We start from the raw sequence: 25,302 nt of genomic DNA on the forward strand, positions 1-25,302 counted from the left end.
CATACAACAAAATTGATCATCATACAAGAAGTTATATAATGTCATTCCATCATACTATTACAAAATTTCATTCAGAACAACCATCCAGAGAAAAAGAGACAAGACTAACATAGGGAGATGGGTGTCCACAGCCGCAGCCACACTGATCCTGCTGGTACAATTACAATTCTGTCTTGTTTCTACTGTCATTCCCCTTTTCTCCAGTGTATACCTCCACTTCTCCAGGCTCTCTTCCACCTGCTCCCTACACTTGGTACAGATCACAGTGTTGTCTGTGGCAATTCCTGTCTGACCTCATCCGTCAACCTGTCCATCACCACTGCAAACAAGGGGCTCAGAGCAGATTCCTGATGTAATCCCACCCCCACTTTGCACCCATCTGTCACTCCAATCCCTGTCTTGCTATCTTCATAAATCTGATATAAATGTAACGCATTGTCCTATAATTTGTGTGTCTGATTTTAACAGAAAATGTGTTTGGGTAGACTTTTTTTTTGTCCTTGTTTTATTCATTTTCAGTTGGACTCCGTGTAAAAAAAAGTAAGTATTTCCCAAAGTAAAATACTGACATTTAAAGAGGAAAATTTAAAATTCCTTATAGACAGCATCATACCAGATACCAAAAATCTTGAAATCATAAAAATCTAACACTAGAAAATGGTCTGCTAAGCAAGCATCTCTGTCACAGCCTGAGATCAAGTTCAAATAAATGTCTGGTTCAATGAGCTGTCATCCCAGAGACACAGATCTAGCTCTTTGTCCAGATAGCATTAATAGTAGCGTAAATAAAACTAAAATTAAGACTCAAACCAAAGATTTTTTTAATGGAAAAACACAAAATCTTTTATGGACCAAGCAAAGGCAAGAAAAAAAATAATATGAAACTAAAAGTCATAAGTTAAAAATCTAAAAATGATTTCTAAAAACTTTTCATTTTTTCTAGTAGTATAATGCACATTCTGAGCATGTAACCCGAGACACGTTCTAACTGTGGTGTTCTAATGGAAGATAATGGAGGTTTTCTGTAGTCAATATGTGCAAAATCTGATCCAAAGAATCTGTCAGTTTTATAATACATTGTACAGTCTGAACTGAAATCAGCATGTAGAAAGTGCTGAAAGTCTAAGGGGAAAACACACATTACAATGAGCAGAGGAAATTGACATGAACACTTACAGACTTTTTTTCTTCTAGTTATTGCAGCTTTATTTATGGAAGCTTGTTTCACCACAAAAAAAAAATGCCAAGCAAAGTCAAAACTTTTGAGTTATTAAAAAAAGTCTTCAGTGGGAGAAACAAGCTTCCATATATTCCATTAAAAAAATATATATTTGCATGTTAGTGCAGCACGCATCTTGGCATTAAACTTATCAAATGAAAGCTGCCAGGTGCCCGAAGAACTCATCAAACTTAAACACAGCATATATATTACAGTATATAACACAAGCTACAGCAGTGAAAACACATTACAAAAATCTACATATTATTAACTTTAATTCAACTAGTTGAACTGTGATTATCTCCACCTTGTGGGTGGTTAGAGGGAACAGGCTTCAGATATGGCTGCAGCTGAGCTCTAATCCTGTGTACACACCAAGCCTTTTTCTCCATGATCTCCTCCAGCTTGTGGACATATTCCCCAAATGCCTAAAAGACAAAGAGTGCACATAAAAATATAGAAATAGTCAGAATTGCTTTAAGCTAAGAGTTGTGTTTGTGATTTTTTTTCTGACCATATCAGGTTGCTGGCATAGAAGCTTCCCCTCTTTAAGACATAAAGCTTCCATCTCTTTTAGTTGCTCCCAGTGGGCCTTGAAAATACACCACCTAAAGTTAGAATGGGTTAAAAAAAAATATGCGTAAATATTATCCTTAAACTAACCCCTTCTATTTAATTAGTCTAATACCATTAAATACACAAGAATACATGTGCATTTTTTCAGTATTTTGGATAATTACAATAGCAAAAGTAGTGAGAATTCTGGACTTACCTTGCATGATCCAAGTCGTCCAGGTTAAACAGATGGATTGTGGGTCTAATTTGGTGATTACTGGTGCTTTCCTCTCCAAGATTGTTTGGTTGGAGTAAAGTGGTCAATTTGTAGACATGCTTTGAATGTACTGCGTGACACTGGCTTGGCAGTGTGTGACCTGAGTCACTTTCTAACTGTGGTGTTATAATGGAAGGTAAAGGAGTTTTTTTGTGGTCATTATGAACATATTCTGGTGGCACTTGTGCGTCTTTTGTGATTAGATCATGTAAACTGGGTAAAAACACTTGCATAGCAGCACATGTAGATTTTTTAAGTGGAGATGCAGCTGGCTTGTTTAATAGAGTTGCTGGTGTTTGTTTCTGACTGCTCTCTTGGTCCTGTAGGGAGCCCAAAAAACCTTCAGGAATACCTGGATACAGGAAAACAAAATAGGTCTGCACATACCTGTTTAAGCACACACAACCATCAGAATTTATACTTACCTGTGTAACAGTTGGTGACTTGTATGTCTTGTTTTCCCTCTGTGTGATTCGTATCTGTCATAGTGTCAGATAAGGGATGGTGGTGGGTTTTTACTTGTGGCAGCTCCACAAAGCACAGTTGCAATCCCACATTCTCATCCTCTACAACTTTTTCCACCTCATCCCGCTTGTTTTCTTTTCCACTCTCATTCTTAAGAGGACTCACTTTGGTGTTGCTGTTTTCCCCTTGGAGGAAAGAGACTGTGGCAACCTGTCGATCTACTTGAAGCTGGGAGATGCTGAGGGGTTCCATGATGGAACTAAAAGAATCTGCCTGAGTCTCATTTTGAGGTGAAGCAATCATTTTAACATCTGAATGGTTGTGTACCTGAGTGTGAGCTGGATTTTCTGGTAGTTTGTTAAGGGGCTCAGGAGGTGTGATGGAAGTAGTAAGAGGTAATGTAGCTGACTGAACATGTAAAAATGGTCTTTTATTGACAGTAGCATTAAACCATAGCTCTTTCTCTCTGTGGCTGTTTGATGGTGCTGCATCTGGGATGGATCTGGGATGCTTTGATTCAAAAGACACATCACTAAGCATGTCTGAGGTCAGTAGTGTGCTGATATGTTCACAGGGTGGGGAGAGGGGCCGCTCTGCAGGAGCCCGCTGATGGGGTGGCTCAAAAGGAGGGTTGCTAATGAGGTTGTTGCCATTGCTGTTGTTGTGAGCAGACAATAAACACCCTTTCTGAGCTGCTCCTCCCTTCTCAGTGCTCTGCACTCCATCAGCTGGGTCATCTGAGACATCCAGTCCTGTCACACCCACTTCCAGTCTGTCTTGTGAATCACAGCTGCGAGACAATTGTGCCTCAAAATTTTTAGGAATTACACCTGCTGCCCTATTTGCCACCCAAACCCACCTCCCCTCTCCCTCCTCCATCCCGGCTGGCCCCATTTCTTTCCTTCTTTGCCTTTCTTCAGTTGATGCCTCAAGTGACTTCCTCTTTTCACTCTTACTCCTTTCTTGTCCAAATCCTGCCTGCATTCCTTCCAAAGATACCCTAGAGTTTTTCCAAACACCATCACTGTCTCCATGAGCATCCTCTTCATTAATGTTACTGGAGACAGAAGAGGTTTCAGTTTGTAACTGAATCTCACCGCTGGGAGAAAGCACCCGCCCTCTGTTACCATCAGCCCTAACTTCAGATCTGGCTGTGTATCCATCTAAAACCTGTTCCAAACTGTGACTCATATGGGATGAAATGGAGAGGTTGAAGACAGAGCCCCGAGTAGAGGATGGTGATGATGAAGATGGATATGTAGAGGGTGACGAGAGATGTATGGATGAAGAAACAGATGAGGGTATAAACTGCTGCAGCTGCTTGTGATACCATCTCAGATGCCTCTCTCTCTCCTTATCCCTTTCATTAGCATTTGGTAACTCTCTGTGCCTTAGCCTTTCCCCTTTGCTGTTTGCATCTCTGCTCTTTTGACCTTTTTCTATTCCCCCTTTTAAAATATGTTGCTCATTCTCTTCTTCTCTGGAACAGAATTCAGATTTTCTTTCAGTATAAGATAAATCAGCCTCACGGGCTTCTCCCTCCTTTTGCACCTTCCATGAGTGCGCCTGCTTGTCTTTTGGTTGTCCCAACACCAGCACTGCCCCAGGGCTTTGCTCACAAACAGACTGTCTCTCAGTACTTTCATACCCGTCATTTCCTATTCTCCCACCTTCTAATTTATCTGCTCCATTACTCCTATGCCTTTTGTCACCCATTCTCAGCCAACCTCTAACTGGTGCAATATGTTCAAGTCCGATCTTTTCCCTGCTTCTTGCATCTGCTTCGTCTCCACATTTGCTGATTTTGGGTGTGGAACAGAGAAATGCACTCCCCACAGGTGACCTTGTGATAGTAGTGGTGGGACCAAAAGCCTCGCTCTGCCTTGTTAACTTTGGCTTTTTTGGAGGACTTTTCCCTCTAGTGCTAACACTGCTATCAGTAGTGCTGCTGAACAGGTTATGTTTGGGCGAGGTTGCTGTCTTGCTTCTGTTTCTTCTTCTTCCTCTCAGTCCTCTTTGTCTTCTCAACTCTTTTACCCTGAAAACAATTAAAGCCACCATGATTTCAAAGACTGAATTTAAGTAAATTTTCCCTGTCATATAATTTAACCTAGAAGGAATGAAATCCAGCATGGCTTTACACAATAAATATATCAATAAATATTTCAAGGAACTAATCAAATATATTAAATACCCCTCATTGTACCTGCACATGCACACACTTACCGATCCGCATATCTCAGTGTATTAAGTGTGTGCTCAGTTGCTGTGTGACCAGGTGAAATGTTGGCAATCATGCACGTCATTGAGTCACCGACAAAAGAGTCTTTCAAAACCTAGAGTAAGAAGTCAGTATTAAAACATAGGGGATCAGTGGAGAAACCAGAAAATCAACCATGATACTGATGCATACTTGTGTCGCTAGTTACATCAGCTCTACTACCTGAGTCAGTTTGCTCTGCCTGAAAGGTGTGTGCGATTGTGCTTGATCAAGTGACCGGATGCATTCTTTGAGCTGAGGGACATAAAAATTGACAGTGGGAATGAGCATACACTCACAAATATCCTTGACTTTATGATGGACCTCTAAGAGTGTGAGCATGTGTCTGTATAGCTTACAGCCAACAGACTCTGGTTGATTTCAGCTCCCTCCAGGCGGCTTTGCCTGTCAGGTTCTTTGGCATCTGATGCTCTTTCGCTTCCTGCCAGGTCCACAAACCACATTCTACACACACACACAAACACACACACACACACACACACACACACACACACACACACACACACACACACACACACACTAGTTCAGTCATTTTACACTAACGCTGTTTGCCTTATTTGATCTGCTAATCAATAACTCTATTAATGCTTCAGAGAAAAAAAGAAATAGCATCATGAAGTGCGTTAACTATAAGTTAAGAATATAATAAAACACATCAGATGTCACTCACCTGCCAGCTATCTGCTGGTTTGGATCTCTAAGTTGAATATGAAGCAAGGCATGGGATCGAGAAGAGAGTGGATTCACGCCACTCATCCCCTGTGTACGTTCTGCTGTACCCTGAGAAATCACCTGGACAAGAAGGGAGAGAAGGGCATGAGATATGTCTTTCAAGAGAGGTTTGAACAGATTGCAGAAATCACTACAGTACTTTCTTGCTGGGTAATTTTTCAAGTATTTAATGTCCTTAAGAACAAGGGTGGGGATCACAGGAGAAAACTGCCCACAATACAGTAATACTACTGATTAATATTCAATTCAAAGTATTTAGTAAAGTCATTAATGTAAGATTCTCTGTTTTGATTTGCATGATCTTATTGGTCATGATCATGGAGGGAATGGTCCTATTGGTTGACTCCCACCTTATTACATCACGGTTGGGGCCTTCATATTACCATTCTATGCTATTATCAGTAATTTGATAAAATGCTGATACATTCACATATTTTCATGCTTTACTATTGACAATGTAGTCATAATACTCCTGACCTCAAACACTTTGATTAGGTGTTGAGCTAGATTAATTTGTACTAGATATGACTGTTTGTGACCCTGAGATTTAAATTCTAATTTCTTTCTGCAATACAGACAACCAATGACAAGAAAACCTACCACTTTCTTTCTGTACTTCACATATTACAGTAACCTGTGAAGTGTAATGGATTGTGAGCCAGATGCTGGTGGTAATTAGAACACCAGCTTCATAGAACACAATAAAAGAATAACGTAATGTTTTTTTTTTTAAAATGGGGCTAACCTCGAGCAGCGAGCTGACTGAGTTGACTCTGACATCACGCAGCCCTGAAATGTGAACCATTCTCCGTCCATCCTCCCGGGCATATAACCTCCAGAAGAAAGAAAGATAAAGATTAAGAGAAACAAGTACAGAAGGAAGATGATCAATCTTTAACTGAAAAAACACTAAATATAAAGAAATGAGGACACCCTAATTCCAGGGTGTCCTCGTTTCAAAACACAAATAACCCAGATGGGATATAGGTTATATTTATTCCCTTAGTGCAATGTCTATCTCAAAAATTTAACGCAACCCTAAACAACATAAACACAGACCTCTTCCTGTGGTCCAGCAGGTCATACAGCTGGCCACAGTAGATCTCAAAGAAGCTGACATACACCAGCTGGGATGAATGTGTGGTTGCCAGGTGAGCAAAGATGTCCTGAACTGCCAGAGCATACAATCCTGGTCTGGTAGGTGAACCGAGCATGGTGTGAGTCTTCCCTGCACCTGTCTGGCCGTATGCAAAGCAGGTGACTTTGCCTCTGTGCTCCCACACACAAAGAAGTATAGACAATTAGGGCACACGATACACTGTGAATGCAAACAATGTTCTTACTTATTTTAAACAAAGGCGTTTAACTTATGTTTACCTTTTTATATTGAACAATTTTTTACCTTCTGCCCACATACTGAGGAGTACTGTTGTGCATTTTTATTTCATTTAATAATCTGTACTTGATTTTTCTATTATTTATTATAAGTATAACTCGCCCCTGTCATGTTGAGGTTCCTTAATTCTTTTGAGGCAACGAGTTTGTGTATTTTTATTTTAAGTAAAGCCAACTTGTCAATATTTACAGTGTAGAAACAATTTAGAAACATCTCCATAAGTATGGGTACATCAGTGCAACCCTACCCTTTGAGCATGTGCTGCACCAGAGGATATGCTGTTTTTCGGTACACCTCTTCATTGGAGCTCTCCTCCCCAAAAACTTGGTCAAAGTAGAACTTGTGCTGTAGGGACAAAGGAGCAAAGGGTAAGGTGCGAAAAAGCCCTAAAGTAGTAATTCAAGTACTGTAACCTTACACTGTCTCCTCTCTGCACATCTACCTGTAGTATATATTGTGAAAGATCCACAGCTTCCTTGCCTTCATGGACAATCACACACTCTCCACCTGGCGTTGTCACAACATCTGCCTCTCCTCGTCGACTCTCGGCACACGTCAGCGGTCTTTTCCTGACACACACCTTAATCCGCTGCTCTTCTGATTGCCTGGCACTCAAATCAGTCAGAATTTGAATCATCATAGAAAAACTTAACATTATAAAGCCAATATCAATTATTTAAAAAGTTGTCTCATCTCATGGGTTTGTATTGATTTCTTTCTAATTGTCATTTATATATGTATACTGCTGCAATGAGATAATTCAGTTTCAGTAGAGGACAATACAGACCACACTCACTGTTTGCTTTGAGGAGGAGGAGTACTCAGTGGTAGTCCATAGTTATACCCAGCTGTTCTCTTTGCTTCAAAAACAGGCGTTGCCTTGCATCTATCAGTGCTCATTTCTGCATGGAGATTTTTCTTCTTTGTGGCTCCTTTTCTGTCTTTGTGTCCCAAAGGTTTGTGGTTAAATGTCCTTGATGCCACAGTTGCAGGCTTGGAATTTGGTTTATAATGATGCCGCACAGAGGTGGCACATCCTTTTCCCTGGATGAGCTCCTCATATCTTGCATGACTCACATTAACGTGAACAACAGGGTGAGATGACCGCTGATGATGATGATGATGACTGGTTTCATTACTGAAATCAAGTCGTCTGCAAACATGTGATGGTCTGGCAGAAGTGGATGCAATTAGATTACTGGCAGCAGCTCCATTACTATCCTCATCATGAGATGTTCCATAGCTATTGTGACAATCTATTGTGCCACCTTCATCACATCCACTGAGGCTGTAGCCATAATCATCATCATCATCATCATCATCATCATCCAGGTCAAGAGTTTTGATAAATTGGACAAGTTGGAAGAACCGAGTCCTGTCCTCCATTGTGTGGATACCCAAGAGGGGGTAGTCCTCCATGGTGAGCACTGAAAGGTGGGGTGTATGACAAACACCCATTGAGGCAAACCTGAAGGACAGGAGAGGAAGAGGCAAATTGTTTGATAGGAGAATAGTGTGAGTTTGAATGGCTTGTGGTTGCGCTTACCTGGCATAGAGATGCTGTAGCCCGACTGCTCTCAGACATTCATAAAGACAAAGTGTCATTTTCTTCTTACTCTCTTCTTTCCTTTTTTCTTACTTCACCTGGCCTGTGAAAACCAGAGAGATCCCTCAATATTTCTGTCTTACAGCCAATGATCGGTCATTGAGTCGTTACAACCGCACTGCTCTATTGTTGGTAAGCAAAGCATTGGACACTGGTAGCATGCTGAAATCTGACACTAGGCCAGGATGGAGCAAGGAGAGTGTAATGCAGTCGTCACACATTTCTGTACAGTAGCAAATATGATAAATATAGCAAACACATGCAAGCAGCTGCTGGCTTCTACATTGAACTGACCAGCTGCTGCAATAGTTCTGCAGTAAGGCATGAAAGAATTCCTCTTCTTATTCATACATAAGCCACAGTCACTTATGTGAATCCATACTGGGATTTCATGACCTGTCTTAGTAACTGCTAATTTTGTTATATAACTTTCAGAATGGGGTTTAACTTATATTCATAGTTGCAGAGCATAAAGTAAATGTTGAGGAAAACCTCATTCCCATCACCTGAAATATGACTGGTCTGCCACTGGGCTAGAGTGCAGTCACTGTGACAACACCCAATGTTTCTAGACTGGGCATGTGTCATGGATTAGGGCTGGTCAGGGTTTTTTCTCCTGTTTTGCTCTCATTCTCTTTTGCCTCAATCTTTCCTTTTCCCTCAGGTGGAGGCCCCTGGCAGGGCCACCTGGTTTCCTGGGCTTCAGCTGATCCACCTATTTGTCATCTAATAATCACTCACCAGTACTTAAAGACCAGCTCGAGCTACTGCTCCCTTCCAGATTGTTACCTATGGTTGTGGAAATCAGGCTCTCTGTTCTTTGTGTTCCTGAGTACACTGCCTGCACTAACGTCACCTGTTTCTCTGTTTTAAAGGCTGAACAGCTCCTCCCTGTGGAACATACTTACCTGACATTCTGTGCTGGTCTGTTCCTGCAGAAAGAAACTGTAAAATTAACTTTCACTGCTTTTATTAAGCTTTAGTTACCAGACATTTTGTAGTCGTAAATTTGATATTAATAATCTAATAAAAATACTATATAATTATAGTTTAAGCTATACAGAAATGACTTAAAATCGAGCTGCAGCTTTAATAATATACACTCCAGTATAACATCTATTATTCTGCATAATGAGCACTTTTACTTAATTAGGATTTTGAGAATGCCACTTTCACATCACCACGGGACACAGCACACTGCAGAAGAGCCTGAAAATTATGTTCATGTTTTCTTAGGTAGTTAATTTAAAAACTCCTGGTATCTCCCCTGAAAGCATCCCAGTTACATGCTTGTGCTTGGCTGATAGTTTTAGAAGTGATTAGGCTAACTGTGACAGATAAGTTGTTTTTGTTTTGTTTTGTTTTCTAAAAGGCGAAAATCGTCATAAAACTTACCGGAACAACTCCAGACCGTGTAAAGAGCAAAAGACACAAAGCTGCAAACGAAGCAAAGGAACTGAACAGATGCATTAATCTTTCACACAGTTGCTAGCTTCAGCTTCAGCTTCAGCTTCAGCTTCAGCAGTATCGCTATTTCCGTACACGGAGCGGGTCTCCATGACGACGGAAACGGCCGAGAGAGAGGAGCTCGCTGTTTTCCCGCTGCGCCTCCGCTCAGAAAAGAGGAAATGTGCACATATTTCCGAAGGACAGCCGGCCAGTTCAGCAAGACAGAGGGATGCTAATCCTTCAGACGGCTTAATGCCCACCAACAAACCCTCTAAGACAGAAAGCCTTCTTAGGCTAAAGACATTTACCCCACTTCATTACAGCACACCGAGGCAGTATGGCAATACTACCACCTACACAGGTGTATTTTCTAGTTGACTCAGTTTAGCTGTCTACATATATCCTGTTTATCCAGAATAAGTTCTCATTGAGATTAAAAATCTCTTTGAAGAGTCACCCAGTCAGGAGAAGCAAAAATTATAACAATTAATAAACACAATCACACAAATATAACTGTCACACAGGACAGGAGAATGAATCCAGATCCACACCCACTTTATGTACTGTAGGTCAGTGCTGTAAAACATGCAGCCTGAGGGCCAGAACCAGCCTGCCAGACGGTCCGATTCAGCTCACTGGATTGCTGGTCAAAGACAATGACTGTATAAATGATTTATTATATGCTCACTAGTCAAATTACACTGAGGCCATTAAGTAATGCAATGTTCTGCTGTTATAGGAATTTAGTAATGCCAATGTTGTTATAAAAGAGTGATAATGAATGGAAAGTTACAAGCATTGTAGGGCTTTTAACATTTTTAAATCGTAAATACATAAAATTGTTTTATTGTTTACTTAGAATAATTCAGCATGTGAAGATTTTGGGCCTGTGATCTGTGATTAATATATTTAATGACAGCAGACTCACTGAATGTGAAAACTCACACATATTGTTAAAATTACACTTATTTTGCATGAATATTCAGGCTGTTCATTGTTGTAAAAGGATGGCTCATGATTATTATGCTTTACTACTTTATGCTTTAATGTGTGGTGCAACTCAAATGAGTTTGATACTTGTACAGGCTATGGAGCCAACTGCTTAAGTTTAAAACATTAAATATACAGTATAATGAAAAAAGAAAAATTGTTATTTATTTATATATATATATATATAAATAAATAACAATTTTTCTTTTTTCATATATATATATATATATATATATATATATATGTGTGTGTGTGTGTGTGTGTGTGTGTGTGTGCTTACTTTGTACAAACTTTGCACATCGTGTTGTTGTGTTGTATTGCGTTCAGTATAGTTTCAGTGGGGACATATTTCGATGTAACACATAACATTGGCGCTTCCTCGTAGCCCTCTTGAAGCTCCGAAGTTTAAGTTTAGTTTACGTTTTGACACTTGTCCACATTTCTTAGCGGGCCTGTGCGACACAGATAACGTGCTGGCGCATGACCGCAAAGAGATAAGTGTAATTTCTCCCAGGACTGACGTGGAGCCTCTTCAGCAGCGGCGTGAAAGTCTGAGTATGACAGCCGGTCACTGAACTCACAGCCAGACTACAGAAAAGGTAATTTAACGCTTTTCAGAGAAATAGAGCTAAAATAACGCGCATGTAAAGCTTATCGGGTAACAGATTTCTATGTGTTTTAGTCCTCTGTCAGGTTTTACAGATGAAAACACGTTGAGTGTGGAGAGAAAATGCAGGTACAGGAGTGAAAATACAGACTGGTGTTTCCCGTGTAATCTGTACTGAGCCTGTCACAGTGACAGATTAACGCTTCTGAATGGATTCACAATAAATTAAAAATAATAAGAAAAAAATTCTAAAGAACATTTGAAAAGAAAACACTATCTTATTATTATCATTAACTTTGTTTATATAAATATTTAGTGTAAATGTGCAGGATGGTGGGAAGAGGATGTGTATATTTAACTGTACAAAAAGAGCAGTTATGTGGTTGTTATTATCAATGCATTGACATGATATCAGAGCTGTTTTTTCACACTCTTTGTTTTGATTTATTGTCATGCTATGTGCTGTCTGCTCACTAAGCCTAAAACTGTAAGACTGTATATAATATTGATTGTTTAATACAGGGTTGTCAAACATAAAGCCCGGGGGCCAGAATTGGCCAGGAAAGGCTCCAATCCGGCCTGCTGGACGGCTTTGGAAAATGTGAAGGAGGGTATAAATTTGGGGCTTTTAACTATTTTCATAGGTTTTACAGCTTTTTCTATTGATAAAGACCTCCCTCACAGTTAATCATACTACACCAAAGTAATTAAGTAAAAGATAAACAATTAAATGATAGAAAAGTTACTGTTTTTTTCACTATCAACCATAAAAAATTTTGTTTTTTACAGTGGGTCCACAGTAAAATAAACAAAAGGACATTTTCTGTGAATTAACAAAAACCTTCTGTTTTTACTTACAGGACAGTATAGGCAATGAGCTACCAGAACTTTTTCCCTTTTCTGTGATTTTACACATTTATTTCTTGCAATTTAAGCTCAAGAGTCATGCTGATAGATGTCTTTCATTTACTACAGCAACATTTCTTTATAATGTAGAAAAACGGAGACGTACTGTTGAAATTTCACTTATCTCAGGGATTAAATATGTAGCTAAACCTCTTTACAACCACAGAAAAGGGAACTTCACTGTCTGACCCACTTAAGTGGACTGTATGTGACCCACAATGTAAAGTGAGTTTGAGAAAGCACTTAGACGTGGAAAGTGCTTGTATGAATGTGTGTATGAATGGATGAATGAAACATGTTGTCTAAAGTGCTTTGAGTGTATATATATATATATACTGTAAGAACGAGTCCATTTACCATTTAGAGAGGTTGGGTGACCAGATCCCAACAAACTAAACGTGTAAGTGGGTAAACACTGTTGATGTGGGCCAATCAACAATGCTGAAATCTAACTAAAAAAATAGAATAAATTGTGTATATTGTAAGATTGTCATCTGCAAAACAGGCAAAAATATATTTACAGGCTTGCTAAGTAAATACAATAAGGATAAAAGGAAGCTGAAGTTGGTTCTCATGGTCTCATGTGATAATCGTTATATACACCTGTATTCTCTGTGTTTTCAGCTGCTCTTCTCTCTGGTAACAGTTTTCAGGTTTTAGTTTGGATGCAACCATAGACTGCCATACCTTTTTTGAGCCATAGCTGACTATTTTAGCCATTTTAATCCAATTCTAACGCACACATACTGTGTCGCTTCACACCGTTTTTTTTTTCCCCATGTGCAAAACTGAAAAATAACTAGCAAAAAAACCCAAAAACTCTTATTTCTCAGAATATCCTGTCACTTCATTTTCTTTGTGGTAGTTTCCATCATATTCAACAAACTCTGCAAAGCTTGTGACTTTCTGGTGACTTATAACTTTTCTTGATGAGAATGGCTGACCTTCTGACTATAATAGATAGCCTTCCCTTCAGTTGCATTGGGTGAAAGTCAGACTTTAGAAAAGTGCATTTCTTGCAGAGCCAATAAAAATGTGGGCCATTGTCTCAACATGTGGGACAGGGGGGACAAAGAATAAAAATGCTCTGCAGTCCCACATAAAGATGAGATCTGTTCGGCCTGCCAACAGGCTATACAGATGTGCAGGGAAAATCATTGTCAGTTTTAGTAACTGAATACTTAATACTTAATTAAATTCGCCAAAAAAGAAACATATAGACAAAGACGATGTTTTCCAAGTGTTTTGCAACAGGAATATAAGAAGCAGTCAACATAAAATCAGAAATTAATTTTTTTTTTTTTTGTTCTTGATCATGAAGTTACATTAACTGTAATCTCTTTCATTTTATTCAGGAAATCTGCTATAAGAAAACATCAACATGTCCTCTGAGGAGGAGACTTCTCATACTTCTTCTTCCTTGTCTCCTCCCTCTGCCTCCTCCTCTTCACCCTTCTCTACCTCCCACTTCATTGGAAGGAAGGAGGACATTGTCAAAGCTGGTCGTTTGACCAAACTGGTGAATGGATGCAGAGATGTGCTGCTCGTACACCACCAGGGGCAGCTTTATGCAATGGACATGCGCTGCTATCGTAAGTATTGCTTCTGTTGACATAATTCATAAGACAGCGTGGAATATATGTTCTGTTATAGCTCATCATTGTTTTGTTTTTTTTCATGGACAGATTCAGGTGGTGCATTGCAGTATGGAGACATTGAGGTGAGTTGTCTCCTATTTATTCTGATTATTGCACCATATTAAATAAATCAGGCACAGTTTGCCAGATGTTCACTGTAAACAGCTGTGCACAAATCTAACATTCAACTTTTCCTTTGATATCTGATAAATGCAGATATTTCTATTTTAATCGTATTTCTCTACCCACCTTTGTGCTGCATCACCTTTAGGAGTTCAATGGGCGGCTGTGCATCGTGTGCCCATGGCACAAGTACAAGATCACGCTTGCAGAGGGGGAATCACTTTACCAAGCTGTGGATGATCCTACAGCCAAACCACTGAGGACTCACTGGCGCTCCAAGGGTGTCAAACAGAGGATTCATAAGGTCACTGAGGTCAATGGGGATGTGTATGTAACGCTCAATGACTCCAGTGAAACCATTGAGTCAGATGTCTACCAGACTGAGAAATACAGGAAGGCCTCAGTCAAAGCTCAGCCGAAAGCTAAACCCAAGACATAACCTTTGATGAAGTCAAGGAGCTTTGCTCGTCTTCCACCTAGTCTATGATCTTGTAATGGCACAGAAAGGGTGATGTTACTACAGATGTGGATAAAATCAGTTAATACTGGATGTGAACAGTAAATGTCGGACATTATTACTTTCAGGAACACTTTATTTTTGATGCAGACTATTGATTATATGTTTGTTTTTGGTTAAAATTTCTGAATTATTATTTTTCACTGAAATAATATAATCACTGTTTCATTTTTGCTTCTAATTTGTATTTTTACAATTGTTATTATTATAATTATATTTTTTTATTGTATTTATTTATTTTTCTTGTAATTAAACTCACTTAATGTGGATCAGTTTTTCCAGAAGAAAATTGGACAGTGTCAAAAATAAAGCAGAAAGCAATGATTTAAAGTACATCTAAACATTAAATATTTAACTGAAAATATAATGAAGAAAACATGCAAAATGTCTGCTCTTTGCTGTTATACAATTAACTGCAAAATTATAAAATGATTCAAAACTGTAAATGCTTTAATACTGAAATCTACAGCAGCACTTACAGAGTTCCTCAGGTGATGAATTAACATAATCCACTATGGTGAAGGTGCTAAATTATATATATTTACTGGTTTTACCCTCTAAAATCTAATTTGCTGTAAAAGACTTAAACACTTTTTCTGATCAACGTAAATCTGCAATTTATTGTATTTTTTATAGCACAAGAGCTTGCATATAAATATTAAAACGGAATTTAAAAAAATGTTAGAATTATATGAGCAAGAATATAGGGATGTTAATTTCTTAATACTTGGAACAGAGAAAAAAAAGAATAATAAAAACACAAAGAGTTTGGGTGCAAAGGCTTCAAAAAGAAAACTACTGAAAACATAAATCCCTAAAAATCTTCAAACCAAATATAGAAAAAGTTACTATTTCTGCATTTGAAAAACTGAATATAATATTTACCCATATGAATAATTATTGCATTAATCAGATCAGAAAAAAAAAAAAAAACATCCACGAAATTAAGAAATATCTGACATCTAATTTAAAATCTTTTAGAAAAAAAACCATCTTTGAACATTTTGTCTGACTTTTTTAAAGGTTCAGGATTCTCAGCTTTTTTTTTAGGATTTCTGAAAATGGCATTGTTGGTGGCATAGCCAGTATAAATAGATATAAATAAGAAATAAAATATTTGTAGTCTGTGCCGTGCAGTAACTATGAATTTACGCCACAAGCAAATAGGTGCTAGGTGGCAGCATTGCACTGGATGTGTGTAGTCTGCAATGAAAAGCCACAGAAGAAGAATGTCGCTTGGAGACTCCTGTGGTGGGAATCATGAGGAAGTGCATGTATTGTCCTAAATTTAATGGATTTTCTTAAAATATCTGGACTTTAATACACTCCCAGCCCTCTGCATATTGTTTGAAGTTTCAGATAAGATATGAAGGCTGAGAGAAGATAGCGCTCCAAGCCTGAAATCCATCACTTTTGCAAACATAATCCGACGTGATGGCATCAGGTATGTAGCCTGGCTGATAATAAGTCTTTAGATTGTTTATTTTGTGCACTCGGACTTTTACGCTGGTGCATTTTGCTGAAACGCTTGTAATTGTTGTCCAGAGGATGAAGTCAGCCTGCTGGTGATCGTCGTGGATGTAAACCCGATATGGTGGGGACAGCAGGCTCAGAGGGAGCCGGAGGTACTGTCATGTCTGATGTTACTCTGACTCATGGATTACTTTCTGACTGCAACTCATGCTAAACAACATCCCCTCTCTCCCCCAGTTTACCCTGTCCAAGTGCATGGATGCGGTCATGGTGATGGGAAACGCTCACATGGCCATGGCCAGGACAAACAAGCTGGCTGTCATCGCCAGCCACTGCAGAGACAGGTAATTTCATTGCACACTTTCTGCCACCTCTAGTCTAAACGGGGTTCACAAATTGAATCCTCGTTTCCCAATGCTGTCTAAAGATGTCCATCTTTAGGTTTATAGAGAGAGCGATCTTTTCTGTCTTGTCCATTTTCATTGTCACATTTATCCGATTATCCGTGGTAGGCACTTCTTCAAAGATCTTTTAGTAATGTCCTGGGCATTTCTTGGTGACCTGAGGCTGTTTTGGTCTACCCTGTTTGGCAAATGGTTAACTTGACCAGTGATGATGAGGTAAACTGGAGTGAATTCTCTGAATCCAGGATGGACTTTCTTCGTCTTGTCTAGGCACACTTGGATGCATGCATGCAGCATCTCAGTGTCTACCTACTTCTCAACACATAATCAGCATGGCTGTCTTGCACCTATTTACATGTCAGAACCAGAGGTGTTTACAGGTTGTTTTTTTGTTTGTTTTTTTAATGAGGGGCAAGGCAAAGAGGAACAGGAAAATCAGAATATTTTATCAGAATTAAAATCAGTTTAGAAAATTGTGTAGAAAACACTGGGACTCATTTTCAGGCTCATGTGCTGCCCTGTGTTTTGCAGATTTACTACATAAAAAGTGGTGCTGCACAAAATTTTAAACATAACTTTGTATCGATAATTATACACTGTGGTCATAAAGGGATGGACATGGTCAGCAACAGAACTCAGGTATTACTCGGGCTGTGGTGTAATAATGCTCAGTTGGTGCTAAGCGGCCCAAAGTGTGCCCAGAAAACATCAGTAACACCATTACAGCACCAGCAGCCTGAACCATTGATACAAAGCAGGATGGGTCCATGCTTTCATAGTGTTTACACCAAATCCAGAACCTACCATCTGAATGTTGCAACATTTTTCCTGTGTGAAATGTAGTCTCCGTTTCCTGTTCTTAGCTGACAGGAGTGGAACCCAGTATGCTCTTTTGCTGGGTATTTCTTCCAATAATAAATGTGTTTAATGTTTTGCTGCTGTTACTGCTCATATGCACTTTTCTCCCACTCACTCTCTTTCAGTCACTTCCTGTATCCCAATAAGAGCTGGAGTGGAGGCGACAGTGGTGGAAATGATGCATCCTCAAGCGGAGATGGAAAATATGAACTCCTGTCTGTTGCCAATAACCTTATTGCTGAAGAGATAAGGAACATAATGTCAAAAAGTAAGCCTGTATTTGTGAGGATAACCTTTCATGTATTTAAAGATGTTGTACAGTGCTCCTTAAAATTCAGTGTGTCTCGTGTGATTTCAGTTGAAGTGACGGGAAATTCAACAGATACTTTGTTGGCTGGGTCCCTCGCCAAAGCTCTCTGCTGTATCCTTTCCATGAAAACTGCTTTATCATTTATGTAGTTTAATAACAAACATAAGAGCAAATTCACATTTGTGAATGATCACACTGAATCAGCCAGGAAGTGTAAGGACAGGCAGAGGCAGGATACTGTAAGAAGATATTTATAGCTTTTTACAAAATTACTGCTATTAATATCAGATTGGATTACATATACATTACATGCTCATCTATTATCCGTAGTGCACGTAAAATACTGTAATCCTGACTTTAAGAGATAGTTGGTGTTTATATTTGAAGAGAAATTGAATAATGATATCAGTTATTGGGTCATGTTTTTGTGTTTTACAATGAACTTTATGCACCGTCGTCGCCCCGGGTGTCGGACTGTTAGATGTTTGTTTTTGTTGCAACATGTATATGGTGTTTTAATCTGAAGTTAAATGGCTACAGATTATTTTTCCACAATGTTATTTATTTATTCACCTTAAAACTTTAATATTCAGATATTCACAGGCTTACAAAAGAGCTGGAAGGTGATTTCATTTTTATACAAGCTTAATAATGTCATTTACTGAATTACGTTTTCTTTCTAGCCCTTTATAATGTAAATATTTCTTTGTTTTTTTTAGTTGGACAAGAGATTAAATCAAGAATATTGGTAAGGCCCAAATGGTCAGACATCATGAATGCTTTTGTGTGTGTGTTTTTTTTTTTTTTACCTGACTTTGAACCTCTGTGTTTGCACTGTATAGGTGATAAAAGCAGCTGAGGACTGTGCCCTCCAGTACATGAACTTCATGAATGTGATTTTTGCTGCACAAAAGCAGGTAGAATATTTAATAGATCACTCTTCTGTATTAACACTTCTCTCCCATAAGCATATAAGCATGTATTTAAAAGCAGGTATTCAAAATTAAATTATGTGTTGGGGGAAAAAAAAATAGGTAAAACTCCCAGAGTTAACTAAAGCGATCAACAGAATATAAAAAAATAACTGTTATGATTTCACGTGTAAAACATCTGTGTTAAAGAGATAGCAGCCACAGACAGTCTAAAAGATGGAGGTAGCCACCATGACGTCAATCATTGGTTTGTGAAGGCCCTTTCATTTTTTTACATCTCCATCTTGGTGGTTTAAAACCAGATGTGATGAGCGATGGGCAGAACTGCCTGTGAAACCACATGCTCATTTGTGAGTTACAAGTCATTAGCCGATGAGTGTAATGGACTGAATTTTACTCAGGACGACCAAAACTCAACAGGAAGTCTGAGCATCATTTCCCATAAATTTCTTTAGGAATGGAAATGTTTTTTACAACCAGAACAGTCGCCCCCTGGTGGCCATTAGAAAGAATGCTGGTTTAAGGCATTTGCATGTTAGCTTCATTTTTCAGACCTGGAAGCTGTGATCTATGAGATCAGCTGAAGTTAAACTAGGCCCACGTCTTTTTTGTCCTAGAATATCAATTTGTACCACAAGATGGTGCAGCGAGTCAATGTTACTTTTATTTAGCCAGGCAAGCCCCATTAAGGGCACATCCTTAAGCCTCAATTAAACGTTCAGCGCCCACAAATTTACTCAGTTCAGAATGACTTAAATTCTCTCATAAAGCCTGAATCATGCTTCTGGGTCTGTTCTTTGCAGGACCTATGTACGTAACCAGAAATCTACTCTGAACCCTATGTCGTACTCACAATCCTTGCGGGCTGTGTAGTTACATTTTTCAAGAGGTGCACGTCAGGTTACGCACATAGGACTGATGTAGAAGCATAATTCAGGCCTAAGACAGTGAGTGCGAGGCTCCATGCAGACGTACATGTGCCTGCCTGTTTTTTTTGTGACTGTGTGGACTTGTCTGTGGAGAATTTACAATGTACACACTACCAGTGTCTGTAGTGGAGTTTAATCAAGGCTTTATGAGGGACTGGCAAAAAGCAAAGCTCCTTAAAGAAATGGGAGTGAAAAAAATAATCTAAACAGTGGACCACATCTAAAAACACGCCCACTGGTAAACATGAACTGCAGGTCCTGGCGGTTAAAGGTTTTGTTCAATTCTACTGAGGGTAATTCCAAAAGGTACCTTTAATGACTTGTTAAGGTGAAAATGAAAAACTGCATCTAAAAAATCTTTTTTATTTAAAACAGAACATCCTGATAGATGCCTGTGTGTTGGACTCAGACTCCGGCCTCCTTCAGCAGGTAAGTTTTTATAGCTTTGTAAAAACTTAGTCACAGTTTTGCAGTTATCCTTGTATTCAATTAAAATACTTTGTCTTAATTAAGTATTTTTCAATCTATTAACATCATTAGTGTAAGGTAGTGTTGTGATGTGTGGACTGTACATTGCCATTCTAACCCTTATAAACCCTTTTTTTTTTTTTTCTCATTTTCTTTTTTTAAAACTGCATTTTCAGGCTTGTGATATAACTGGAGGATTGTACCTGAAGATACCACAGAAAGTCGCCCTGGCACAGTATCTTTTGGTGCGAGTGCAGTGGAGTCCGACACTTTAAATACACTCTGAAATAATATGCTTTGTCTCATTTACATGTAATGACGGCTGTTTTGTGTTGTTTTCTGAACAGTGGGTGTTCCTGCCTGACTCCGAGCAGCGGTCACAGCTGGTGCTGCCGCCGCCTGCACACGTGGACTACCGAGCTGCGTGTTTCTGCCATCGTAACCTCATCGAAATTGGTTACGTGTGCTCAGTTTGTCTGTCCAGTGAGTGTGAATCCCACTTAAAAGAATCTTTATTAGTGACAAGAGCTGCAATATGTTGTTTTAATCACTGTCTTTTTTTTTTTTTAGTATTCTGCAACTTCAGCCCCATTTGTACAACATGCGAGTGAGTCTTTTTTAATGTTTTATACAGTAGTTTTAATACATTTCACATTATTTTAATTTTTGCCTCTATACACCACCACAGTAGATTTTAATCAAACAACATGTGGTTAAAGTGCAGACTTTGAGGTTTAATCCAAAGGGTTTGACAAAGAAACCCGATTGTGCTACCAGTGAAACCGGGTCATTGGTGTTAATTGATGATGAGACTGCTGGTAGTGTACAGGGCTATACACTCTGATACATACACTGATCAGAGAGCACTTCACAGTGTAAACAGATAATGACCCAAAGCAAACTGCAAAAGCAACCGAAGAGTTTCTCAAGACAAAGAAATGAGATATTCTTCAATAGCTCACCTTAGATTTAAAAATTTGTTACGGTTGTTTTTATGCCTCTGAAAATGGGGGACTGTATAGGAATTACATTTTTAAACAGTTAATGCAGTTTTTTTTTAAAACCCCTTTAATTAAATCTGCAAGTCTGCACTTCAGTCACATCTTGTCTGATTTAAAATCTATGGTGGTAGTGTCCAAAGGAAAAACTACAAAAAAAAAATGTGTCCGTGTCAGCGTTATGGACCTAAATGTATTGTACTTTTATCTCGTTGGAATTAACCGTCTGTTTTTCAACTTTTTTTTTTTTTAGGACTGCCTTCAAAATCCAGCTGCCACAGATAGTCAAGCCCAAAAAGAAGAAACTCAAGCAACCAATGTGAATTTTTTTCTGCACCAATGTTGTGAATTTAAATGATTGTAAATTCACTAAGATACTTACGTTTGTAGACACACGTTCAGAAGTATGAACACATTTGTTCCTAAGTCTTACTGATGGAAACATTTTCAGGTAAAGCTCACTCGCCCCACATTTAAACACAGCCTCTGTTTTTCGAGGAAAATCATGTGGGTGATTTAATTACTTTTACATTAAAAAGACACTGTCAAAGGTTTTTTTTTGCTTTGATTTTGCTAAATTCATAATTCAACACAAAAGTCCGTATGGATTCAGTAATGTTATGACGTCGAGGTGGAAATATTTTACTGAATGAGTACAGCAAATAGTGTTCAGCTGTCAAAAACGATTATCAAATTCAATCAAAATCTTTAATTGCATGAAAAACATGGTGATAATTTATCTTCTTACAGAAAATCAATCATGTTCTCACAGTTTGTTTTTGAGTGTCAGTTCATCACTTCAGATCACTGGATTTTCATATTTTAAATTAATATTTTGGATAAGAGTGCATCTGTGCTCCCAAGAGGAAAGACTCAACACCAAATACCACTGAGCTGCTTTTTTAAACTTGGAAATCTAATCAAGCTTCAGCTCCCCCACTCAGTCAACTCAGCATGACTTCTTGAACAGAGGTGCTTTATTTTCATATAACCCATTCTGAAAACTGTGTGGAATGAAGGAGGTGGTTCCAAGTTCCCATTAAGACACTTTAGTGTTGAGGTGATCATCGATGAACTGGAACAATGTTGCACCTGGAAAAACAAAACAAGAATTGTCTTGTGGGTTAAGTGGACAACTTTTTGCTTACTAATGGACTAAGTTACATCATGACCTCATATTAACTACAAGTACTAAGAAGTATTTTACTATCATCACTACATGGCAAATGGTAGAATGCATAAACCAAGAAACATTTTCTCTCTCTATAGGTTTATTAGTTTTTGCCATTTTGAGGGCATCACAATTTGGTTTTTAAATATCAGCTACTCAAACTCATAACCTGGGTCCCAACTCAGGAGCTGCATCCTTTGAAAGTGTGGCCTACATTGGCTGCAAAGACCATGCTGAACAGGTGGTTAATTGAACCAGCCTATGACATACCTACACCTATGATGCTCTGTTCCTGTTGCTGTTGCTGAACAACTTTGTCAATAGCAAAGGTAGAGTGGTATGTATTTGTGGGCCATAGGGGTGAGCAATATACTCTTAAAATTAAAAATAATGAACGTTTAATCAATGCTTGCCGGTTGCAGGCAGCAGCATCTATAAAGTAAATGAAGGGCATCCTCCATCCTTTCTCCAATGAGCTACCATCACTGATGACAGCATGACTCTACTGAAACCAGGTGCCAGCAGCAGCACAACAGTAAAAATTTAAAAATTTTGCGGTATTGCAGATGATGTGATTGTGCACAGCCTTATTGTGCCACATTTGGAGGAACCTTTGCAATGGGACAGCTTTTGTCACCCTGCTGTGACACTGCCAGCCATCGAAGGATGCAGCCCTTGAACTAGGACATAGCTTTAGACCATGTCAAACACGTCACTGTGTCTCAGTTGTGCACTCACCCAAGCAGACCTCTGCCTGACCACCGCTGTGGAGTCAGGCTCATCTGCACTTTCTGGCCAGCCCGGATCACTGACACACGCAATGGTTTCTGCAGAGGAACATGAGATAATAACAAGGAAAAGGCTTAAACAAAACAAAAAAAAACTCAGTATAACAATGTTAAATACAAAGAAAGTCCAATAAGTAAATAGAAATGTACACGACAAGCTGCATCCACAAAAATGAAACAATATTTAAAAACTGAAGTTTAATTAAAGCTGCCAGTGGGTTACGTCTGTGTCTTACCCCTTCACTGTGTTGCACCACAGAAGCAATATCCTGAAGTTTCTGAAAGTTCTCTGTGTTCACAGAGCCAAACTCAATCAATTCATCACCAACTCTGAGCCCCTTTAAAAGAAACAATAACTACAATTACGGGAGGGGGAAAAAACCCTACGTTTTACAGACCAAACTCGAAACAGCGACTAGTTACAAACGTTCTTATCACTCACAGCTCCACTGGCAGGCGATCCCTCTGTCACAGTGTCCACCCGTGCAAAGGGAGGAGGCAGCGTAACCTGATGCTCCATTGACTCCTCCTGGGCTTCTGCTTCATCCTGTTCCCTCTTGGCTTTCTCTCGAGCATGCAGCTTGTGCAGGGCGTCTTCTATCTCTGCCATGATGGCCTTGTGATCATTCTGTAGGCCTGACCAGAAAATGTCTTACGTGACCTTTTGCTTGTGGATGTTCTTATATAATCTTTTCATTGTTTTCTTCACTTTATAAAGCCCAGTTTATTAATAAGTAAATAATCATAAAGCAGTAAGTCACAAAGATCAAATAATCTCAAACACATCATAATGTGTTCACTGTACTCAAATAGTCTCCACAGTCACCAGATGTCAATCCAATAGAGAACTTTTGGGGTGTAGTGGAATGGGAGAATCATATCGTTGAGGGGGTGGCTGTAGCTCAGGAAGTTTGATGCTTGACTGCTACAGTCTGCATGCCAAAATATTCTTGGGCAAGATACTGAACCCCAAGTTGCTCTTTCATGTGTTCACTGGAGTGTGAATGTCAGATAGAAAGCACTTAGGTGTAGAAAAAAGTGCTTGCATGGATGGGTGTGAATGGTTGAATGAGGCACTGACTACTCAAGTAGAGTAGAAAAGCACAATGTAAAAACCAGCCCATTTACCATCATGGATGTGCAACAACTGTGTGATGCCATCCTGTCAATATGGAATAAAATCTCTGAGGAATGTTTCCAGCACCTTGTTTAATTTATGCTACCAAGAATTAAGGCAGTCCCCCCCCCTTCCCCCATAAAGTGTCCGGTAAGTGTGTAAAAAAGTAAAATACCTCAAATTCAACACAGGAAAATTAAATAGTGTTCAAAATGCTTACAGATTTATTTGTTGGTATCATTTGAAGTGGCCTTTTGTCACCTATTTCAGTTACGTTTTGTCATGGAAATATTTATTTTAACATAGAAAAGTTATCCGAAATACTACTTTAAAGTTTAAAACGCGCTGTGTGGGTAAATTATCAGGTAATGGTTTTGGTTTCAAAAATTTCCTGCCAGACAACAGTTATGAGACTGCTACCTGGCAATGCTAAAAATCACATGCGCGTCTCCTGCTGTCAGAAAAACCACTGAAATCAAACTGCTGCTTACATGAAATATTGTGCCTTGCTGTTCTGATCTGGTACAAATTAACATCAGCTCGTGGGTAACCCTCCTCATCCACCAACGGGTCTTCAATGCCGACACCCTGCTGTAAATTAAAGTAAACAAACACCGATTTAACAGACTTGCTGAGACTCAGCTTTGTGCTGCGTTTTGCTAATAATGTGACAACTGACTTACGTCTTGTAGAACGTCGTAATATGCCTTTATCTGCTCTTCAATTTCATCTTTCTTTTTGATGAGGGTTTTAACATCATCCATTGTTATTTCGGAGTTTCCAGAACTGCTTTCTTCTGTCATTTTCATGTCTGCTCCGACTACAGTGATGATGCTTCCGGTCTGGCTCCTGCTTCTTGTTCTCCTGTCTTATTGGGCAGTACAGCGCTTTACCGCCCCCTAAAGACTGGCTCGTACTGCCACTAGCACTAAAAATAATCAATAAATTATAAATAATAGTTATTATCGTCGGTCATGATTTAGGTGTCCAAAACAATAATAGCCATAAAACTACAAATTATAATGAAATAAATAAGAACTCAAACTGCATGTAAAGAACAGAAACAGTATTAACTGAAAGGTTTGGGCTTTGGC

At 39.0% G+C, this 25,302-nt stretch overlaps 4 protein-coding genes across 6 annotated transcripts; 2 read left to right on the forward strand and 2 right to left on the reverse strand.

Annotated features, from left to right (window-relative positions):
- Positions 1–56: 56 nt before the first annotated feature.
- Positions 57–10,155, reverse strand: LOC115785799 (kinesin-like protein KIF24). 3 transcript variants are annotated; one of them, XM_030737666.1, is made up of 16 exons: positions 9,927–10,155; positions 9,440–9,463; positions 8,472–8,574; positions 7,722–8,393; positions 7,368–7,530; positions 7,173–7,270; positions 6,589–6,798; positions 6,275–6,362; positions 5,468–5,589; positions 5,136–5,241; positions 4,960–5,031; positions 4,743–4,852; positions 2,477–4,554; positions 1,992–2,403; positions 1,734–1,827; positions 57–1,647 (listed from the first exon to the last, which is right to left on the reverse strand). In XM_030737666.1, exons 3-16 carry the CDS (start codon positions 8,528–8,530, stop codon positions 1,498–1,500), a joined length of 4,434 nt encoding a protein of 1,477 aa, XP_030593526.1. In that variant the 5' UTR covers positions 8,531–8,574; positions 9,440–9,463; positions 9,927–10,155; the 3' UTR covers positions 57–1,497. The 3 variants fall into 3 exon arrangements, with proteins under 3 accessions (XP_030593526.1, XP_030593524.1, XP_030593525.1); XM_030737664.1 differs by having other exon boundaries at positions 7,368–7,536; XM_030737665.1 differs by lacking the exon at positions 9,440–9,463 and having other exon boundaries at positions 7,368–7,536.
- A 1,171-nt stretch (positions 10,156–11,326) lies between these two features.
- Positions 11,327–15,090, forward strand: LOC115785687 (Rieske domain-containing protein-like). The gene is made up of 4 exons (XM_030737482.1): positions 11,327–11,569; positions 13,839–14,075; positions 14,169–14,203; positions 14,392–15,090. Exons 2-4 carry the CDS (start codon positions 13,865–13,867, stop codon positions 14,680–14,682), a joined length of 537 nt encoding a protein of 178 aa, XP_030593342.1. The 5' UTR covers positions 11,327–11,569; positions 13,839–13,864; the 3' UTR covers positions 14,683–15,090.
- Positions 15,091–15,869: 779 nt separating this feature from the next.
- Positions 15,870–21,729, forward strand: gtf2h3 (general transcription factor IIH, polypeptide 3). Its single transcript, XM_030737480.1, has 13 exons — positions 15,870–16,204; positions 16,306–16,385; positions 16,471–16,577; positions 17,621–17,763; positions 17,854–17,916; positions 18,399–18,428; positions 18,525–18,553; positions 18,648–18,722; positions 20,042–20,095; positions 20,311–20,379; positions 20,482–20,617; positions 20,705–20,741; positions 21,386–21,729. The coding sequence occupies exons 1-13, from the start codon at positions 16,195–16,197 to the stop codon at positions 21,453–21,455; spliced, it is 903 nt and encodes a 300-aa protein (XP_030593340.1). The 5' UTR covers positions 15,870–16,194; the 3' UTR covers positions 21,456–21,729.
- A 97-nt stretch (positions 21,730–21,826) lies between these two features.
- On the reverse strand, positions 21,827–25,061 carry psmd9 (proteasome 26S subunit, non-ATPase 9). The gene is made up of 6 exons (XM_030737481.1): positions 24,892–25,061; positions 24,700–24,799; positions 23,534–23,727; positions 23,328–23,429; positions 23,042–23,130; positions 21,827–22,224 (listed from the first exon to the last, which is right to left on the reverse strand). Exons 1-6 carry the CDS (start codon positions 25,015–25,017, stop codon positions 22,197–22,199), a joined length of 639 nt encoding a protein of 212 aa, XP_030593341.1. The 5' UTR covers positions 25,018–25,061; the 3' UTR covers positions 21,827–22,196.
- Positions 25,062–25,302: the final 241 nt, after the last annotated feature.

Source organism: Archocentrus centrarchus, chromosome 9 (assembly GCF_007364275.1).
Source record: "Archocentrus centrarchus isolate MPI-CPG fArcCen1 chromosome 9, fArcCen1, whole genome shotgun sequence".
Lineage (NCBI taxonomy): Eukaryota > Metazoa > Chordata > Actinopteri > Cichliformes > Cichlidae > Archocentrus > Archocentrus centrarchus.

Excerpts from the sequence above, each read along its gene's own strand:
- LOC115785687 (XM_030737482.1), top strand. The coding sequence starts at position 13,865 with ATGTCCTCTGAGGAGGAGACTTCTCATACTTCTTCTTCCTTGTCTCCT. Across the intron at positions 14,076-14,168 it reads AATGGACATGCGCTGCTATC|ATTCAGGTGGTGCATTGCAG; the intron begins GTAAGTATTGCT and ends TTTCATGGACAG. Across the intron at positions 14,204-14,391 it reads TGCAGTATGGAGACATTGAG|GAGTTCAATGGGCGGCTGTG; the intron begins GTGAGTTGTCTC and ends CATCACCTTTAG.
- LOC115785799 (XM_030737665.1), bottom strand. The coding sequence starts at position 8,530 with ATGACACTTTGTCTTTATGAATGTCTGAGAGCAGTCGGGCTACAGCAT. Across the intron at positions 8,394-8,471 it reads CTACAGCATCTCTATGCCAG|GTTTGCCTCAATGGGTGTTT; the intron begins GTAAGCGCAACC and ends CCTGTCCTTCAG. Across the intron at positions 4,853-4,959 it reads GGCAGAGCAAACTGACTCAG|GTTTTGAAAGACTCTTTTGT; the intron begins GTAGTAGAGCTG and ends TTCTTACTCTAG.
- gtf2h3 (XM_030737480.1), top strand. Across the intron at positions 18,554-18,647 it reads AGATTAAATCAAGAATATTG|GTGATAAAAGCAGCTGAGGA; the intron begins GTAAGGCCCAAA and ends TGCACTGTATAG. Across the intron at positions 20,742-21,385 it reads CCCATTTGTACAACATGCGA|GACTGCCTTCAAAATCCAGC; the intron begins GTGAGTCTTTTT and ends TTTTTTTTTTAG.
- psmd9 (XM_030737481.1), bottom strand. The coding sequence starts at position 25,017 with ATGAAAATGACAGAAGAAAGCAGTTCTGGAAACTCCGAAATAACAATG. Across the intron at positions 23,430-23,533 it reads GATCGCCTGCCAGTGGAGCT|GGGCTCAGAGTTGGTGATGA; the intron begins GTGAGTGATAAG and ends TTTCTTTTAAAG. Across the intron at positions 22,225-23,041 it reads TCAGGCAGAGGTCTGCTTGG|GTGCAACATTGTTCCAGTTC; the intron begins GTGAGTGCACAA and ends TTGTTTTTCCAG.